The sequence below is a fragment of the Heliangelus exortis genome, chromosome 24, assembly GCF_036169615.1.
Source record: "Heliangelus exortis chromosome 24, bHelExo1.hap1, whole genome shotgun sequence".
NCBI lineage: Eukaryota > Metazoa > Chordata > Aves > Apodiformes > Trochilidae > Heliangelus > Heliangelus exortis.
The window spans coordinates 2,097,810-2,118,168 of NC_092445.1; the positions used below are offsets into that span (position 1 = coordinate 2,097,810).

At 47.4% G+C, this 20,359-nt stretch overlaps 2 protein-coding genes and 3 non-coding genes across 7 annotated transcripts in view; all 5 read right to left on the minus strand.

The window, feature by feature from the left end:
• Window positions 1–770: 770 nt before the first annotated feature.
• PABPC4 (poly(A) binding protein cytoplasmic 4) lies at window positions 771–15,662 on the minus strand. Of its 3 annotated transcripts, none has more exons than XM_071768123.1 (16): window positions 15,506–15,662; window positions 14,537–14,782; window positions 9,003–9,196; window positions 7,246–7,361; window positions 6,636–6,775; window positions 6,272–6,366; window positions 5,537–5,674; window positions 4,862–4,957; window positions 4,100–4,372; window positions 3,746–3,833; window positions 3,465–3,584; window positions 2,765–2,892; window positions 2,053–2,146; window positions 1,793–1,923; window positions 1,610–1,710; window positions 771–1,128 (listed from the first exon to the last, which is right to left on the minus strand). In XM_071768123.1, exons 2-15 carry the CDS (start codon window positions 14,727–14,729, stop codon window positions 1,624–1,626), a joined length of 1,893 nt encoding a protein of 630 aa, XP_071624224.1. In that variant the 5' UTR covers window positions 14,730–14,782; window positions 15,506–15,662; the 3' UTR covers window positions 771–1,128; window positions 1,610–1,623. The 3 variants fall into 3 exon arrangements, with proteins under 3 accessions (XP_071624224.1, XP_071624223.1, XP_071624225.1); XM_071768122.1 differs by having other exon boundaries at window positions 14,537–14,811; window positions 15,506–15,638; XM_071768124.1 differs by lacking the exons at window positions 1,610–1,710; window positions 15,506–15,662 and having other exon boundaries at window positions 927–1,128; window positions 14,537–14,876.
• On the minus strand, window positions 3,180–3,336 carry LOC139807305 (small nucleolar RNA SNORA55). The gene has a single exon (XR_011730520.1). It is a non-coding gene; the product is annotated as a small nucleolar RNA SNORA55 (small nucleolar RNA).
• On the minus strand, window positions 4,471–4,601 carry LOC139807304 (small nucleolar RNA SNORA55). The gene has a single exon (XR_011730519.1). It is a non-coding gene; the product is annotated as a small nucleolar RNA SNORA55 (small nucleolar RNA).
• On the minus strand, window positions 5,109–5,242 carry LOC139807310 (small nucleolar RNA SNORA55). The gene has a single exon (XR_011730525.1). It is a non-coding gene; the product is annotated as a small nucleolar RNA SNORA55 (small nucleolar RNA).
• A 3,548-nt stretch (window positions 15,663–19,210) lies between the features above and the next one.
• The window catches only part of HEYL (hes related family bHLH transcription factor with YRPW motif like), a 10,522-nt gene continuing 9,373 nt past the window's right edge, over window positions 19,211–20,359 (minus strand). The window contains exon 5 of the mRNA XM_071768125.1: window positions 19,211–20,359. This exon is cut by the window's right edge and continues 1,458 nt beyond it. The gene's annotated coding sequence lies outside the window, so the exon portion shown is untranslated.

A 20,359-nucleotide genomic window follows, 5' to 3' on the forward strand; every position in this document is an offset into this window, starting at 1 on the left:
GGCCAAAGGGCAGGACCTGGCACTTGGATGGGGAAGGGGACACGGGACCTCCCTCCCCTGGGACCTGCAGTAGGAAGCAGGAGGTGCTGGCAGAGTGCTCAGCTCCCACCACCCCCACCCCAGCACATCTTCACAGGGATTTTTGCTTATTGTACACCAGGAAAATTGCATCCTGATCCCTCCCCTGTCTTCCTGGGACACTCCCCCCACCAGCCTCGATGTGTTCTTCAAGCCCAAATGAAGCCTCGGTTCCCCTGGAGCCCCTGCCCATGTCTGCACCAGCCCCTGCCTGCAGCAGAAGCATCTGAGGTGCTGCAGAAGCCCAGATACTGACCTGAGGAACACTTCTTCTACCACCAAAGGTCAACAAAATTAGTCCACAAAGCATTTAACAGCCCCACTGCCAAAACAGAGCCACCTTTATAGTTTAAAATGGCAGCAGAGGCATTAAAGAAAAAAATCCAGCTGGAAACCTAGAAATACACACAAAGAACAGCAATGCTTCTCATCTCCTGCAGAGTAACACCCAAACTTTTCCATTAGATCACCACTCTCTCTCACTCAGACACTAATCAAACCCAACCTAACCTGCCTGGGGTATAATTTTAACACAACTGCCTCAAAATAGTAATTATCCAACACTAACATGAAGCATAACTCAATTAAATCACAGTTTTAATGTATCAATCATGGTAAATGCCTGCCAGTTTAATTTAATTAACCTGCATCACATTTACTTATCAAATCTGGAAGAAAAAAAAAAGACAAAATACAGTGAAAGTTTTTATTTCTTTATTGATAAATGCTTTCCAGACTTTCCAAACTGGATAGTTCAGTTAAAACCAAAACCACAAAATACTCTGAACCTAAAATCCTCAGTGTCCCTCCTTAGAAGACACAAAGGATAGCTCTGTTCTGACCACAAAGGAAAAGCTTGCAAGCCCAATTCTTGTTTTGGAAATCTAGAGCTTCAGAGTTTGCTTTTTAAATAAGATCTTAAAGATTAATTTACAAAATGCAATATAACTATGTGATAGGATGCATGGCACTGAGATCTGCAGGACAGTGAAGAATCTTCAAACATCTTGAGCTGATGTCTACAAAAGGGCTATTTGGCTTCTTTGCATCCTAGAGGAAAAGAGGAAGAGAAGTCACCCACACATGGCACACCTTGCTCCAAGGTTTCCAGAGCTACAAACCATAAGGATAAGGAATGGCCATTATCTGACTATTTAGCCTCAAAGTCACTAGAATATCTTGGGTTTCTCATCTTACTCCCCAGAGTAGCTGTTTCACAACTCATTTCAATACACTGTGCCTTCCCTTGACATGTCAGCTACTAGGATCACTTCAGGGACTTCTGCCACATCCTTCTGATACTTAATTAAAATGAAATTTCTGAAGAACACTTCTAAATGCTTCTGCAATAAGGATTCAGTTGGGAGAAACTAAAAGCTCTCTTTTAGAGAGCTTTGTTTGGTTTTGTTTTTAAAGAGTGGATTAAAAGCAGACAAGTGCTGCAGCCAGACCTACCCAGCCCTGCAGACTCACTGCTTTTTTACTCTGATTCTGGAAGCTTTTAAGGGAAGCTGAGGTCCCAGACACTCACCAGACATCCTGGGTTTAAGAGGTAGCAGCAACCACGCCCACCTTCTGGGCAGCTTCTTTCTTGGCTTGGTGAGCCTGCAACACTGCAACAGCCTCCTCCACCTCAGGAGACAAATTATCCAGTGAGACCTGCTCTTTGTGGCCCTCCCCCAAGCCACCCTGTTAAAAGAACAGCTCAGTTTACCTTGGACCTGAGGGACTCAGGAGATTCTAGCATGTGCAGCAGCTCAGAGTTGTCAATCTCCAGCAGCATCCCTGTGATCTTCCCAGCAAGGCTGGGGTGCATAGCTTGAATCAGAGGGAACAAACGTTCTCCTGGGGGGGGGAAAAAAAAAGTAAAAAAAAAAAGTTCAGACAGCTGAGTTTCAACTCAAAAGTCGTCTTGGGAACCTGAGGGGATTTATTTCCCAATTAAGTATCTGCAAGAACTGGAGTTTCACCTACCCAACATCTGTTTCTGCTCCTGGGGAGGGGCAGCAGCCAGCATGGAAGCTGTAAGTGGTTCCTGTCCCTGCACATGTACTGCAGGCTGAGGTGCCTAAAGAAAAGCAGATATGAGGGTTCTGAAATAGATACCAGGCTGATTGCTTCCTAAAGACAGTAAGAAGATACTCACTCCTTCTAAAACAAGCTTTGTCAAGCCTACAGCAGACTTAGGGACAGATAAGTTGCCCTTGGTTCAAAAACATGCTTCCTCTAAGTCCTGAACTCAAAACTCCTGAATGTCACACATGGGCACAGTAATTACCTTACAAAAACTGGGTCAAACATTGTGAGACAAATATCTCACTTGAGAAAGAGCAATATCCACGCCTGCTTTTCTTTTTATAGGCTGCAGAGTTTTGTGGGAAAAGCAAATTCTGCCTTCAAGGAAGGATTTGGGGCAAAGAGAAAATGAAATGGCTGCAAAACAGAAAAGCAAAGAACCAAGAAAAATGTCCTTACAGCAAATCTGGGTAAAAAAGGGCTTACAAGTACAAGGCAGATAAACAAGGAGGTTGCCCCTGGCAAAGGTACAATTGCCACATTTCTGAATTTCAACTTCTGCTGCCTCTCTGGGTTATAAAAGCAGCTTCAATTTTCTGTAAAAATCCTTCAGGGGTTTCACAGGCTCCTTCAGGGGTTTCAGGCTCCACAGCCCAGCCCCTCATGTTACCTGCAAGGGCTGCACAGCTGGGTGGGGGCTACGGACACTTGAGGCATATTTGTAAGGAGGAACTGCTCTGGGAGCAGGGGCAGCTACAGGAGGACGAGGAGCTAAATTCTGTGCTGCAGTGCCAACACCTGCAAAAGGAGGAGAAAAGAATGACAAACATTGGTATCAGCACCCAAACATGTTGGGATGTCTGATCTTAACTGCTGAACTCAGACTACACACAGCCTAATCCTTCTTTAGAAACTGGTGTCTCCAAAATGCAATTGGCTACTTTAGGAAAGGGCCATTCTCACTAAAACTGAGCCATGGACTCCGTATCTTGTATTTAAAGTTTTTACTAGCTGTTCATTAGAATAATTTGAATGCTCTACTCCAACAACAACACCCATAACCTACAAAGCCTTTTTAAAGTGGTAAATATTGCAGAAGTGTGGAGATGAGTTCCAAAGGAAACCCATCCACTCCAGTACTGTTTTCCACTCCAGTGGAACCCATCTGGATTGGAAATGCTATAGCACCAACTGTCCCCAGAACTTCACTGCACAGCAAGGAGACAGGAAAGGTTCAGGTCCTGCCTCTGCCCCTTGCTCCAGGTGGCTTTTGGTTATCCAAACAACAAGATCTTTGGAAGTAGAAGTCAAAATTTAACATCCTCCTCCCTCAGAGCCAAGGGGAAGAGCCTGGGGGGCAGACACCTTACCAACTCTCTGGGCAGCAGCAGGGAGGCCACGAGAGGCAGGAGCATTGCTGGCAGGGGTCAGATGGCGCAGTGCTGGCCGTGGTCCAGACTGGCGCATGGCATTTGGCATTCCCTGGAAGCCTAAAGGGAAGAAATGAGGGGAAATCCTCAAAACAGGACTGACCTAGCAAAGACAGGACAGTCAGCTACAGGAAAGCAGGCCGGGGTTGTGCATGGAAAGGAGTGGAAGGACAGGCATGAGAAGCACACAACCAAAATGTTGTCTCCCAACGTTGTCTCACCTTGAGGTCTTCCCCCTTGCTGCCAGCGTGGGTTGGGTCTCATCTGTGTCATTTGGTTGGGTGCATAGTAAGTGGGTCTGCTCTGAGCCTGGAAAAAAGATCATGTAAAGCTCTAGGCAAGTAAAAAACATTGTTCATCTGTTTTGGCAGCTCTTGCCAGCACTCGCCACTCAATTCACACGCAGGGAAGTCCCAGAGTTAACTCCCCAGACTGCACCCCTCGGGAGGAGTTATTTGCTTAACAATATGTTTATTCTTTGCATAAGAAAAGCTCAATGAGATTACTGCAGCTGAACCAACAAAGCTCCAGGACAGGGTAAAAAAAAATAACACCCAAACACTATCTTATCTTACCTGGGGAACAGCAGGCATGAAATATCCCCCAGCAGCAGGCTGGAACTGATTGATGATGGTGTTGGCTGGCAGGGCTCTCATCCCAGCGATGCGCTGCATGTACTGATTGGTGAGATGAGCTTTTCTCTCCTCTTTCCTTTGAGCAAGTGCAACATACAAGGGCTTGGAGCCCACGATTCGCCCGTTCATCTCTGTCACAGCTTTTGTAGCTTCCTCTGGAGAGGAAAAGCAGACAAAGCCAAACCCTTTGCTCCGTCCATCTTCCAGCATCACCTGCAGTAAAGACGAGTTGCTAGTGCAGCACCATCACAAGAACTAAGCCTAAGAATCCATTATTTTTTTAAATGTCAGATTTCAGGCAGGTAGGACATGACTGTTGCAGAGGTGTAGAGGCAGGGACTCAATGGATGAAGTCACCTGTCTGGATTCACTCTACTTTTCTATAAGCACCATGTATCCCCAGGCCTACACTGCACAGTAAGGAATGGGAAAGATTTGGTGCAGCTTCTAAACATGTGTAGGGAAATGTTATTTCATGACTGGGAGTCACCTCAAACAAGTTTGCTTGTCACCTCTTTTCATGAGGGAAAGAAGCAAGTTTTCAGTAAAATCCCAAAAGCCAAAAAAATCTATGTATTTACTAATCTAGATATACTCAGGACCACAACAAGCAGGGGGGATAAGAACTGCCCTTCAATCCCATGTTGATAACAGTTCCTTCTTCAGGCTTTACAATCCAAATACCCCTAAACCCCACAATACCTTGGCACTTGTTATTGACCCAAAAGGTGAGAACTCCTTCCTCAGTTTTTCGTCATCTATAGTGTCATCGAGGTTTTTAATGTATAAATTAACACCCTAAAAGGGAGAGAACATGAAGATATTTGTAACATTAAAGAAAATCTTGAGCATATCAATTGTTAGCACCTATCTGCTGGAACTGAAACTTGTCTAAAAACTCTCAATTTAGCACAATGTTCCCTTTGCATGACCCAAAGTTGAAGGCCATAAATGTTGCAAAGGTGTAGAGACAAGTCCCACTGTGGTGAAAGGGAGCTCATCTGGATTTCCTCTGCCTTTCCTGTTGCATTCCATGTCCCCAGTCCAGCACTGTATCACCAGGAGCAGGGAAGATTCAAATGCATTATCTGACATGACCCAGTTTTACCATTAATTTGAAAGATAACAGCACAGGTTGCTCTTTCCATCCCTCTAGGTATTCCCATAAGAAAACAAAGTAGACTGCAAGCTGTTTTCTCATCTCCTCAAAACCATTTCATTGCCACGATTACACCCTGATGCCCCCTTTGCTCTCAGAGTTGCCTTTCACATTTTACCTCCTCATGGACAATGCCTGATTTGCTCTGTCAATGCCTCCCAAGCCTGCCAGGAGAATGAAAACAGAGCTTTAAATCAGAAAGAAACCAGACAGTTCACCTGGTACCGGCTGAGCCTCTCCTGTTTCAGCTGCTCAAACCTCCGCTTCAGCTCTGCCTGACGCTCAACTTTCTTCTGTGCTCGGCCCACAAACACCATCTTCCCATTGATGTCCTTCCCATTCATGTCTTCTACTGCCTGGGGAGAGGGTTCAAGAGGAAACTGTCAGCTGCTGAAACAAGGCAGCACCTGATCCTGTTAAGAACAAAGGACTGTCCAAAGCTCACCCTGGATCCCTCCCTGTTAGCCAACAAAAGGGTTTTACCACATTACCTTTGCACTGCCTCTGTGCAGCAAGGGGATAATTAAAGACAAACTGAAGTTACCAGCAGGAACCAAGCTGAAAACTCCACTGTAGTGTTGCACTAAAAGCAATTTGTAAATTTATTCCTATCCTTTCTTGCAATTAAGGAAAAATTTTAATGACCGTTCTGCTTAGAGAAGACCATTTCTAAGCAATGTTCTCATTCTGTCTTCCTCCTCCTGAAGCCTCACACTGTAGCATTTCTTCAGCAATTAACATTCTTCATTATAACACTGCACTGGTGTGGAGCTAGTAACCTGCAAAAATGCCAGGTTACCCTTGAATGTCAAGCTAGTAACATGCTAAAGGTTTCTAAACCCCTACATCTAGAAAGGGTTAAGCTTGAGGCAGAATTTTCTACCAGATTAGTAACAGGCTCCTAAGATAAACCAACTTTTTCTTGCAGCACAAAAAAAAAAAAAAAGTCTTACCTTGTTAGCATCTTCATGCTTTTCAAAGCTTACAAAGCCAAAGCCTTTGGATTTCCCAGTGGGGTCTGTCATCACTTTAACACTCAGAGTTTTACCTGTTATCAAGGGACAGGGTTAGTAAAGTATCATGAAACTATTTTGAGACTATTAAACTCCATACACTAGTCCCAGCCTTCTCCCTTTCATCTGCTGGTCAGCCTCTGCCTCAGGTCCAACACTTGGCAGAGCTTCTATCCACAGCTCAACTCTTTCTATTCCTCAGCCTCACAGTGATCCACATAGGGCTGTACAGATGGTAGCAGCACTGTTAAACCACCACAGGTCATAACATTCATAGCCTCATTAAAAGTGTGTCTGTATTTACCATATTTGCTGAAGAGCTCCTTTAGTCTTTCATCATCCATGTCATCCCCAAAGTTTTTAATATAAACATTGGTGAATTCCTTTGCCTTGGCTCCCAACTCAGCCTCCCTCTCCTTCCGAGACTTGAATCTCCCAACAAACCTGCAAGCAAGAATGAACATCCCAATAAGCAGCTTGGTCACAAAGAGCAGAAAAAAAAAAACGTGTGATTTGCAGTGAGGTAAAAAATGAGTTGTGTAGTAGGAGCTGGGAATGGGGACAAGAAAAGGTGACAGGAAAAAGGACAAAGAGGCCACAGAGCAAGCAGAAAAATCACCTGTCCTATGGCAGAGTCAGACAAGAATACCCACCCAGCTCCACAGTGGAGAGTTCTGGCCACAGCCACCCACCCCAGCCCACTAAGCAAACCAAGGCTTGGTTAGGGAAAGCCACCAGCCCTGGAATGGAGGAAGAGCAGGCCATGGCTTGGGCAGGGTCACTCACCAGCCCTGGAGTGGAGAGGTAGCAGGCCAAGGCTCGGGCCAGGAGAACCAGTGCCTTGTGTGTCCCTGTTAATACCGAGAGGCATCACGGTTCATGCGCTCGCTGGTGCTGCTGGCTGTGACACTCACACTTTGCGGTCGTTGAGCAGCATGCCGTTCATCTTCTCGATGGCCCTATCTGCAGCCTCCTGGGTCTCAAAGTGCACAAATGCGTAGCCCTTAGAGCCATTCTCATCACACACCACCTGCAAAGAGGGGAAGGAAAACAAAATGAGGAAGTTTGCACCTCTGTGGCATTCGGGCACAAGGTCAGCGTGGGAAAATGGGTTATTGGCAAGGGTCAACGCCGGGAAGTTGTCTGTGTTTGCAGACACAAGCTGTCTGTGTTTTCAGACACAGTTGTCTGTTTTCAGACACAAGTTGCCCGTGCTTTCAGACACAAGTTGCCCCTGTTTCCACACACAAGTTGCCCGTGCTTTCACACATAAGTTGCCCCTGTTTCTACACACAAGTTGCCCCTGTTTCTACACACAAGTTGCCCCTGTTTCTACACACAAGTTGCCCCTGTTTCTACACACAAGTTGCCCCTGTTTCTACACACAAGTTGCCCCTGTTTCTACACACAAGTTGCCCCTGTTTCTACACACAAGTTGCCTGTGCTTCCACACACAAGTTGCCTGTGCTTCCACACACAAGTTGCCTGTGCTTCCACACACAAGTTGCCTGTGCTTCCACACACAAGTTGCCTGTGCTTCCACACACAAGTTGTCCGTGTTTCCACACACAATTGTCTGTGTTTTCAGACACAAGTTGCCCCTGTTTCCACACACAATTGTCTGTGTTTTCAGACACAAGGTGTCCGTGTTTTCAGACACAAGGTGTCCGTGTTTCCACACACAAGGTGTCCGTGTTTCCACACACAAGGTGCCCCTGTTTCCACACACAAGTTGCCCGTTTCCACACACAAGTTGCCCCTGTTTCCACACACAATTGTCTGTGTTTCCACACACAATTGTCTGTGTTTCCACACACAATTGTCCGTGTTTCCACACACAAGGTGTCCGTGTTTCCACACACAAGGTGTCCGTGTTTCCACACACAAGGTGTCCGTGTTTCCACACACAAGGTGTCCGTGTTTCCACACACAAGGTGTCCGTGTTTCCACACACAAGGTGTCCGTGTTTCCACACACAAGGTGCCCCTGTTTCCACACACAAGTTGCCCCTGTTTCCACACACAAGTTGCCCCTGTTTCCACACACAAGTTGCCCCTGTTTCCACACACAAGTTGCCCCTGTTTCCACACACAAGTTGCCCCTGTTTCCACACACAAGTTGCCCCTGTTTCCACACACAAGTTGCCCGTGTTTCCACACACAAGTTGCCCGTGTTTTCAGACACAAGTTGCCCGTGTTTCCACACACAAGTTGCCCGTGCTTCCACACACAAGTTGCCCGTGCTTCCACACACAAGTTGCCCGTGCTTCCACACACAAGTTGCCCCTGTTTCCACACACAAGTTGCCCGTGCTTCCACACACAAGTTGCCCATGCTTCCACACACAAGTTGCCCGTGTTTCCACACACAAGTTGCCCGTGCTTCCACACACAAGTTGCCCGTGTTTCCACACACAAGTTGCCCGTGTTTCCACACACAATTGTCTGTGTTTTCACACACAAGTTGCCCGTGTTTCCACACACAAGGTGTCTGTGTTTTCAGACTCACACACTTCATGACCAAATCTGATATAACATCAGTAATCCCTGACTTTTGGTCAACTCTGCCTCCTCACCTCCCCTGGGGAAAGGTGACCTTTTCCCTTCCCATGCTGGACATGTTTGCTCATATCACAGCTACAAACAGACCCAGGTGAAGGAACCACATCTCACCTTGCAGGATAAAATATTGCCAAATGCTGAGAATGTGTCATAAAGTGCCTTGTTATCAATGGATTTGTCCAGGTTCTTAATGAAGACATTCCCAACCCCTGACTTCCTCAAGGAGGGGTCCCTCTGAGACCACATGATGCGAATGGGTTTTCCTTTGATCACATCAAAATTCATGGTATCTAGAGCACGCTCAGCTGCAAGAGAAGGCAAGAACAAATTTCTGTGGTTTATTAAAAAATAAAAGTCGTGGGGGATCATTTTCTCTGAATTTCACTCAGCTCAAGGAGATACATGGGGTCATTATCAAAATCAACCAATTAAAGTGATTTTTTTTTTAAACTTGATGTTTCAAGGGAGCTTTTGCAGCCTGGTCACTGGCTGTGTTTAAGCCTATCATAGGTTTAACAGACTATTGTAAATTTACATGATAGCAATGTTTTAACAATCACAGCAAAATGAATGTCAAAATGCCTGGAGTTCATTAGTTATAATTTTTATTATTATAAACTGCTCCACCCAAAGGAGGAAAGGAAATTCAGGAAACTGTGGAGGGGAAAAAAAAAAAAGTAACAAAAGTGACTGGTTTGTTTGCTTTCATGAAGCTCATACTCATTTCTATTAAGAGAAAAGGATTATCTCCCTGTCAGGTCAGGGAAAACGTGCCTGAACACGTGGCTCAAGTTATCATGAGTCAGCCTCTATAAATTATGTGGCCAAAAAATGATTCCCAAATTGCTCAATCTAAAGATGACAGCAAAAGTGGACAAAAATCTGAGAAAAAAAAAAAAAAAAAAGTCTGTTTACCCATTCTGATTAACAGGGAAGTGTTTATCTAAAGTCTCAAACCCCAGCACTGTCATTCTAACCTCTACTGAACCCTCCCTTCTGTGATTCTATTTCTGCTACCTACTGATATATTAAAAGGATCATTACGTACACACATTAGGATCTTGTTCATAAAATTGAGATGCTTGGGACTCTTCTGTGCCAGAAAACACGCCCAGCACGGAGTGTGCAGGGAAAAAGACAGATTGTTAATTCCCAGCATGAAGCAGAGAAAGAGAGGGATAGACAGGCATTAAAACCAAGGAATATTAACAGGCCAGAACTCAGGTTTTGTCTCAATTCTTCCAGGCCACCTTTAAACCCGTGATACTTGCTAATTAGATTTCAGGAGCAGCAAATTCAAGAAAAACATTGATTCAAACACCTTCTTCCTTACACGTGACTGCTAATGCAACTACAGAAATCACTCAGTATTTCATGGAACTCTCTCTAGGAACTCCAATGAGACATTGTCTACAAAAGCCTCCTGCACTTCCCACCCTCAAAGCCAGTTTCAACTGTACAGAAGTTTCTCCAAAATTGTCATGAGCTTTGTAATGTTTTTTGTAAGCACTTCTTTTAATTTAAGTGGTGCTATTTTCCCCAGCCCCTCAACTCCCAGCTGGAAAAGAGACTCTGGTGGGCTTCACTCCTGAAGTAGTCAGGCATGCAAAAAGAACAAAAAAAAAATAATTTAAGGAAGAAAGTTCTACTTGCTACAATTCTACCAGCCCTGTTTAGTCAAAGGTGTTACAAGCAATTAAGTGCCTCTCTAAAATGATTCCTCAGCTGCTGCTCTGAATCAACCTGCAGTCCATTCCTAGTAGGCACCTCAGCAGGCAACTTGGCCCAGCTTGTCAAATTTGGCAGTGTTTATTTATAGCAGGGAGAGGTCCTCCAGAAGCAGGCACTGGCAGGGACACAAACTGGTTGTAGATACCATTTGCAGCAGAAACAGGGCTCCTGCTGAAAGGTGATGAGCAGATGAAGCAGTGGCATGTAGCTAGAGAGAGCTGTGAAACCTCCTGCAGCAGCTACCAAGGTACAGACTACTTAGGAACTTACTCCCAGGTCTTTCAAGCCTCCTAAACACACACTTCAGATGATGATATTGCACTGCTCTTTCAGCAGCTTGCTTATTCTGCTCCATTATTATACTCTGCTTGAAATTCACTCAGACACTTCTTGTCATCAGTGGTTTAAGAAAGCCCTAGATAGATCCCCTGATCTGAGAAAGCTCTGTCATACCCCAGGTGGAAATGCAATCACCTTACACTGGTGCCTAAGAAAACCTGTAAAAGATCAGGATAAATTATGTGAATGACTCAGACTAAGCACATCTGATTCACTTCCTTAATCTGAGCAAACACCTTCTCATTTTCTTCTATTTAAGCCACAAAGCTTAAGCCATTTCAGTTCCTGTATCTGTTTCTCTCCCACTGGTTCCTGTCATCCTTCCAGCAGACTCAACTGCAACTCATATATAACATTATACACACTCTTAACCCCTTGCAGAGCTCCCTTTTCATTCCTCTTCCTCAGCATTCTGAATAGGGAAAGCACATGAACACTCCTTGCAGCTTGCCTTAGGCCTCAAGGAAATTAATCTCCTCTAGAGGCTCCCTGATGCAGAGCTAACACACTGCTGGAATTAGTGACTGTGGCTGAGCAGTGTAAGGACAGATCACCACACAAACACACCAAGGTTCACCCAGGAGAAACTGCACAAGTTAACTGCTCTGCAAACCTCTAGACTCTCCCTTAGGTCTCAAAGCAAAAGAGACCTGACAAAAGCACACAGTGCAAATTTAACCCCTCATTTTCAAAAAGAGGAGAGGTTGCATACAGACAAACTTAAACCCCTTGACTGCTGAGTGAGAATAAAATGCTGTTGGCAATGAAGCACATGTAAGGAACCATCCTTCCCTGTTGGCTTCACACCTGCATTTACATTACCCAGATCTTCCTTGCATTGTCTTCTCTTCTTTAAGGAAGAGACAAAAAGTTTATCTATAGTCTTCTGCACCTTTCTTCTGAGGCTCTTATCTAATCCCAGCTGTGTTCCTCCTTAGCTTGGGAAATGTTCTGTTTTCTCTGTACTTCCAGAACAGCTCATCTCTACAGCCATATTCAAGTTTCTCTGCTTCATCATCCGAGTTGTTCCTGACATGACAGTTGACAATGTTATGAAACCCTGGAATGCAATTAAATTGCATGAGGAACACATGAAAAAGGAAATTCAGCTTTTCTTTCAAGAAGGATAAATATTAACGACCACAGCTGAGCCTGAATTAGCCAGAACTTTGAAGGCTTTTCTTAATCTGCCTATCAGAGGATGACAGATGTAACATTCAGCATTCACTGGTTATTACACCAAGGAACCACAATCAAAACCAGCAGGGCTTATTTTCACTAAAAATAACCCCTCTGCAGCAGACTACCCAGGGGACAATGTATGACCAGAAAGTAACCCCTTCCAGAGTCATGCATCACTCCACGAGCTAACAAAAAAATATAAAGAACAAACCACAAGCTTTTAACTTATTTGGACACAGGAACTATGGAAGCATAGAGCTTGGTCAGCATTTAACAATGTGAGCTCCTGGTGGCCCCATGTAATGAGAAATAATTGACTTGGTTTGCTCCATGGTCTCTCTCTAAGCACACAGATATTCTAATTTCTCACTTAAGAGTTAAAGCATTTTCTCTCCAGATTTACAAAGCTCTCATGCTTCCACAAAGGGTGTCAGGGAAACACAAACTATCATTTGGCAACTTCTTTAATACTTACTAACACATCAAGCATACCAACAAAGTCCCCACAAGACCTTCCCTAAAAGTTTTCAGAGCCCAAAGCCTTTTGGCTACTTGTACAAGGTATTTTTTAGCATCTACTGTCACTGATTTAAGTGGCTCCCTGCAGTGCTACAGAACACCTTCCCCACAGATCTGGCAAAATGAAGCTCAAAAGCATTTCTGATTATGCATTCCTGGAGAAAACAGACCCTTCCATCTCACACCTTCAGTGCTGTGTAATGCCACCTTGAAAACAAAAGCCAAACTTTTATATTTGATAATAAAAATTATATCCTTCATATTCAGGTCTTTGTTTCAGAGGGACTGCACCACCTCATCTCTCCCCAACTATCTGCTCATGTTCTGCTGCATTCCATTCAGTACAGCAGCTGGGTTTGACTCAAAGTAACACATGTTGCAGTTTCCCAGAACTCAGAAGCATTTCAGAAGAGGAGATCACTTCACAAGGGGAGAAGTTTGAATATTTTTCCTCCAAGATGTTGTCAATGATTAGGTCTAAATCACTTGACCTTCTAAGATCAACCAGTAACAAGACACCACTCACTTTGTCAAAGGATCACTTGAAGCACTGAGACTTCCTAAAATGTCTGCTGCCTCCCCAGGAGCCCAGAATGATGCAACCTCCCTCTCAGTTCCTGCGGATTTATTACCATAAAACATCACCTACAAATATGCACTGATTTAAGATCATACACTGGGGATCAAGGCAGCTTTTTATCAGCCTGACAGAGAAAGGATCAGCAGTGCTCAACCAGCTCACTCAGCACCCAAGGAGGGCACATGCAGAAGGTCCCCTGCCCTGGGAGAGGAGGGAAGTTGGGATGGCACAGTCCCAGCAGACTATGCAAAATCCAAACACTCCAGCCAAAAGCTCAGCCCCAAAGGCTCTGCTAGCTCACAGGAATAGTTTTGGAATAACGTTTTGTTTTTAACACAACAAATACTTTGTGCCAAAGTTAACACATCACCCTGTGCAACAAACAGGCCGCTCTCTGCTGGCTGTAAAAATACAAAGGATAACCTACTACAGCTTAAAGGAAAACTTCGTGGCTGCTGAAGTCTGTCCTGGTGTGAATTGATCCTGAATTCAAGGGAAAAATCTGCCCTCACTATCCTCTGGATGTGTCTGTCTGTCACATAAAGATACAATCATCATAAGCACAGAGCAAGCAACTTAGCCCAGTCAGTGAGCTTTAAAGGCTTTGAAAACTAGGGCAGAAAATGCTGACCTACTTTTCTTCCAGAAAAGACATGTTGCAAAATGACCTCTGCTGTCCCATCTTTCACATGCTACTGCTGCTTCAGCTCTGGAATACCTACTTGAGCAGCAGCCAAATTAATGTATGAAGAAAAAGAGCCTGGCAAAAGCAAATCAACCTGGCTTCTGCCTGTGAGACAGCCTAGTTGCCCATACATTGAACAACTCATCTTCTTTCTCATTAATGCAAAAGTACCACTTCCCTGCCAGTCAAACTGAACTTTCAACCAGGGCTGACTACTCTGAACTTTTTCTGTCAGGACTGACTGCATGAAGAGTCACACAAATGGCCCAAATCAACAGGAAAATGAAGGGGAACACAGGGAAATTTTTTCTTTTATGTGAGGTGGAACAGAGCCAAGTCTCCAAGGTTTAACATCAGTGAGAGAAACAGGTCTATCTGTCTATCAGACAGGTTGCCAAGGTGTGCACTTGTACAGCATTCTGGAAATACCAAGCAGTAAAAAATATTCCAGCTACAAACACTAGCAAGTGATTACTTATCCTGTTAACTGTAACACTTTGGTAGGCAGCTAAACGGCAACACACAGGAGGAGCAGTGGATTAGTGGGGGGAGGGAAAAAAAGTTAATAAAAATGAAAAAAACCGTGGCAGATGTGATTGTGTCACTTACCATCTGCTGGCTGCTGGAAGTTGACATAGGCATAGCCGAGGGACCTCCGGGTGATCATATCCCTGCAGACCCGAATGGAGAGAACGGGTCCAGCAGGGCTGAACTTCTCATAGAGCATGGCCTCGGTGACATCGGGGTGCAGGTCACCCACGTACAGCGATGCCATGGGGTAACTGCTGGCAGCCGCGTTCATCTTCCCTCCAACACGTGCTCCCACCGGGAACGGAGACGGTTTTATTCTTGGGGCTTAAGTCAAGCTTTGTGTAAATTTTTAACTGGGGAAAAACTCAAAAATCTTATTTAAAAGCCACTCTCTAAGTGGGGGCTTGAAGAAACAGCTTGGGAGGAGGGGAGAGGGCTGGCGAGAGGCCGGTGACCAAAGTGAGGAGGGCACTGGGGGGGACGATACTCGCCAAGCCAGGCCCGGGACAGGGAGGTGGGAGGGGGGAAAAAGAGGTGTCTGGAAATCAGCAAAACAAACAAAACTAAGTTAAGCCTCCAGAAGAGAGCTCGGAAACGAAGCCAAAATTCATACGCTGGCTCCTGAGGGTTTCTCCGGCCTGCTCTGGGGCAGAACCGTCCTCGATCTCCCCCAGAACACCGCCCGGGGTTGTGCGGGAAGAGCCCAACCCAGCCCCCGTTCTGCGGAGCGGAAGCCTCTTGGCTTCCTGAGGTTAAAAAAAAAAAAAAAAGAAAACAATACAAACTAGGAAAAATAACCCTCCCTATAACACCTATTTATACGAACCTCTCTTTTAGAAATAAAACCCTCTCCGCTACCTTTACCGTTGATCGCTCTCACACAACGGAGCGGCTCCCACAAACCCCCCCGCAGAGGCGGTTGCGGGGCTGACAGGAGCCAGCGGGCCCCAAACGCGCTCTCCCGCCGTTCCAACGCCCCCCTCACCCCCTTCTCACCCCCCCACGGCCCCGGCCCGGGGCGGTGCTGGACCCGCACCCCCGACTCACGCGCTGCGGCCCGGCGGGCGGAGAGGCGGCGGCGGGCACCGGGCGGACATTTATAGCCGTGAGCGGGGCCGCCGCGCCGCCGAGAGGAGGAGGAGGAGGAGACGGCGGAACCCGGAGCGACCCCCGCCCTCCCGCCGCCCGCTGCAGCGACCCCAGCGGGGGGGAGGACCCGGCGGCCGCCCGGGCTGAGGAGGGGAGGGGAGGGGAGGGGCCGGGCCAAGCGCGGGCACTTTTGCCGCCATTTTGGGGTCGGCAGTCTGCCCCCTCAGAGGGGACATGGCGGGCGGGGCGGGTTGGGCAGCTGTGGCTCCCCCCTCCTCAAGTGGCCCAGGGCAAGCTGAGCCGCCGTGTCTTTCCCGATTGCTCCCAGCCCTGGGGAATCACAAATTCCCCGTGGTCGTTCTGGTCCCGCATGAGGAACACGGGCACAGAGGACCCCACATTACACCGCCCCTTCAGACCCCAGCCCCTCGCTGCTCATCTGGTTTTCCTCAGGCTGCCCAACAATATCCACCCCTCACCTCCTGGGTTCGTCCACCTCCCTCAGGGCACTCAATAAATAAGGGTAATGAATACCCGAACCCTGCCCGTCTGTGGTGTCACTGTGCAAAATGGCACCGGGGCAGCATCTGAAGAGCCACGCGCTCTGGCAGCTCAATCCACGTCCTGCAGTCCCTTCAGCAACACCAAAGTCCCTGCGTGAAGATGGTGGCTCAGATTTAGGGCAAAATGATCCTGGGTAGGGACACACACCCACAAACAAAACCTTCAGAAAGGTGTTTAGGGTTTTTTCTCCCCACCTTCTGCAAGTGAACGCCTTGCAGGGCAGCTCAGTCCCATCAGAGGTGATGAAATGATGAGAGGCTGGAGCCGTTCCCACAGCAATTTTCCTCTTCCCCTTCAGAGCAGAATTTTTCCTCGAATAAGTGTAAGCTCCCAGCTCACATCATGGGCTACCCTGGTCCTTGACATCTCCCTGGGAAATTCTGAATGCAGAAGAAAGCTGCAGGTATAAGAGAGGGATTCACACCCCCCCCCACCACCATCCCATAGCTTCACGCTCACGAGATTCAGCTCCGGGGAGATCCATAATTATCTCTTCCCAGCATCTTCAGCAGAGCGTGAGGACACAGCAGCACGGGGTCCAGTGATTCATCAGTGACCTTCAGGAACCAGGGATGTCTTGTTAAGATAGTTGGTGGTTGGCCTGCTGACTTTTCAATCTACATTAAAGTGCCTTAAATTTGCTGTAAAAGTGGGATATGATGTTATCATGGGGTATGGCACCTATCCCATCCTAATAATGGAATAATCAAGTGTAGCAGAATAAAAGGTAGCAAGAGCAAAGTTGTAATATTTAGCAATACTTTCCATCCAGGTTATTTTCTAAAGACACAAATCATCATCCCCCTGAGCTCATCATCTTCCTCCCACCAGCTGGCAGTACTGGGGGACAGCACTGGTGTGCTTTGGTGGGATCACTCCTGGTGACTGCTGCTGTTTTGCTGCTTGGTCCTCCGCAGCCCAGCATCTCCCCAGCTGGGAAGCCATGGGCTGAGATGGACATCTTGCTGTGGAAGGAGTTTGGAACGATTCCCACTCTGACAGCCAAAGTCAGAACACAGCAGAGCTCCAGGAACACGCATCCACGTGAAATGCCCTTCGGCTGCAAGCAGCTGCTGTGGTTACACTGAGAATGCCTTTTATTTGAAACATATTTATTGCCATTTGTGTCCCTTCCCAGGGGACACCACACAGACAACTACAGTGCTGCTTCCTCCTTGGTCCTGTTCACTCCTGACATGAACTGATGGGCTGGGGGTATCTTCTCCTCACGAGAGCCCAAAACCTCTGCAGGTGCCCCACTGTTCTTGGTACCCTGAACTGCTGTTTCTGGTGATCAATGGGGCCCAAGATCCCCCCAGTTACCTGCCCCAGACCTGCAGTGCCTGAAGCAAAGGTTACATCTGTTGATGTCTTCCTCTCACCAGTCCATCCCCATCGAGGATACTGGTGTGTGACCCAGCACCCAGCAGCTCTGCTGCCGCGTGGTATCTCAGTCCCTGATGGTCATCAGAAAAAATCATCCATTTTCCAGCACCGGTGGCAGGTTTCCAACCAAATGCTGAGCCTGGTTTAGGATTTCTCCTCCTCAGCTTTGGGATTTTACCAGCAGAGGGCAGGCCGGGATTGCACCACAAACAGAGAGATGCAGACGCGCAGGAGGGAGATTTCTTCACCCTGAGCAGGCACCAGCGGGGCTGAGAGAAGCAACATTTGGCATGCAGAGGAATTCAGAAGTCTTTACTACAGCACCTGCTGTGCAGCCCATCTCCCACAGCCTGGAGGGGGCTTTGTCCCCTCCAAGCAGCAGATGAGGGCTCGTTCATCACGACCCTGTTTCCTTCCAGCCTCACCTCCGTGGGAGCTGGCGTGGAGCAGGGTCTTCAACCCCACCCAGCATCCCCATCCCCACTGTGAGCACAGCCCACGCGTGCCCAGAGGCTTCTTCCTGATGGTTCTTTTGCGTGGAGAACAATGATGAAGAGAATGTGTGGAGAGCTCAGGGATTTCCCCTACAGGGTAGATCAAAAGTTGCCAGGATGTGTCAGAAAAGGCATTTAGGATAAAGAAAACCCTGGGGGAATGGGGGGGAAATGAAGCTCCAGTCCTGGGCTACTGTTCTGATCACCCTATTGCTGTGGGCAGAAAACCCCTCGGGTCTGAACCGATGCCCTCCCACCCACTCCGGCTCCCGTTTGATCCGCAGGGATCAGGAAGTGGGTTGGTTTGGGTTTTTTTCCACTGTCTCTGTTTTGTTTTACCAGGATAGCCTGCAGGGCTGGTTTGTATGCCTGCCTCCCACAGAGGATAATTTGGTAATTGTGGCCCATGCCACACCAGAGCACTGAGCACCACCACCTCCAGCCGGGTCGGGGCAGCCCAGGCACCAGTGGGATGACCCCGTCCTCAATAGCCCTATTCTTGCTCTTGAAGTTTCTCTCCCTTTCCAGACGGATGCTGCATTATTCCATCACAGCTGCAGTTGCTCCCTTCCAGCAATTCCCTACACAGCACTTAAGGCAGGGATTTATGGGCGGTTTTGAAAGGCATTTTGGAGCGGGAAGGAGTTATGGGAAAGGAAGTTGAATTCCCACCATTCCCCAGAAAATTCTCCCAGCATCTTTCACAAGCAGGATCATTTACTGGTCTTTTCCCCAGAACAGAGACAACCTCTCAGCTGTGGCCCTTTGTTTAGTCCAAAGCGTTTCCCGACAGCAAGAAGCAGCAGGGGTTATTCTGGTCCTGCTTGCAAAGGGTCAGGAGACCAAGGCAACCCCTTGGAGTCTGGCTGCAAGGCTCTGCTGGACCTGATTTGTTCCCTGACATTTTTGTGGATGCTGGTAGCTAAATGAAATTATTTGTTCTCAAGCCACGGATCACTGCCAATCTCAGGGCAAGCGTTGCTTGACTGTCTGGCTGATTTTGACTCGTGTAGTGGTTTGCAAAATAAAAAGTCATGGGACCAGAGTTACCAAGAGGGGAAGCTGTAAAACAACCAGCAGGAATGTTACTTTACAAGCTACATCTTACCTGTTTGGAAGCTTCTCAGGAACAACAGCTCACCTGCCACAAAACTAGCAGTCATCCAGGCAGGCTGGAGGAGCAAAACAGATTCACATCAATGCTACATTTCACATCCAGGACAGGGGTTCAAAAGACTTTATTTGACACCTTTGCTGGATGTCACAGCTTGTGAATCTAACAGCTCTGCACGGTGAAAAGTGAGGCCAGGCTACTGGCTGTGAGCTCTAGCATGCTGACCAGCTGCAGGAACAACTGGGGTCCACGAGGACCTCCTCTGACTTTATTAAAAGGGAATGTTGTGTTCCTGGCTGCTTGTGGCACTTCAGGACAAGGGTGAGGAGAAGTAGCAGAGGCATTTGTGTGTGTTAAGTGTGATGCTGTTCATCAAAACAACCTGGAGGGACTGGCTTTCCAAACAATAGCAGATACATACATCTACATGCACACAGCAGATACAATCTGTAGGAATGCAAACACCAGCTCATCCACACAGTCCAACCAGCTGCACGCTTGACCTGGGGCATGGGAAGAGCCTCTCCCACTGAAGGAAGATCTTCCCCCTCTTTTTTCACTTCTCTCTGCACTGACCTTTCCACACTTTTCTCTCTTCTCCTGACACAGTGCTGCAGAGGTGAGCAAGGCTCCTTGGGGTGGGCATGCAACAGGGTCTGGATTATTCTGCACGTGTATCCCAGCAAGTCAAGGCACAGATGCGGGGAGTGGGGGCTGTTCAGATGAGGGGGAGCACTGGGACATCCTGCCCCAGCCACCAGGGGAGTTAGGGACGTGGCACAGGAGCAGGATGGCTCAAGAACTTCAGGTTTCTGTTCCTTTCTGCCCAAAGAAAAGAGAAAGGGAGGCGAGCCAGAGGAGCAGAGGTGTAGCTGCTGTGCCAGTTATCTAGGGGCATGTAGGCCAAGGCAGAAGAAGCTTCTGGGAATCAAGACAAGTGCAGACCCAGAGCTTGCCCAAGGTCTGCAGTGAAACCTCAGTGGTTTTTGGTCCCAGCCCAGGGAGAGGGATGAACAATGCGAGACCAAAACATGGTGCTGAAGAAAGAAAACAGAGACACTGTGGGAGGAGAGGGCGAGGGATGCAGGGCTGACACAGAACAAGAGAGGCACTTTCAGATGCAGGCTGGTCTGATCCATTTCCCCCCTTTGCAGTCACGACTGTTCAGCAGGGGAGAGAGGAGACAGCTCCAGCAGGGAGACTGGCAGAGGGAAAGGCTTTTTCTTCTCACTTTGGCCGTCAGAGCCTTCCCCT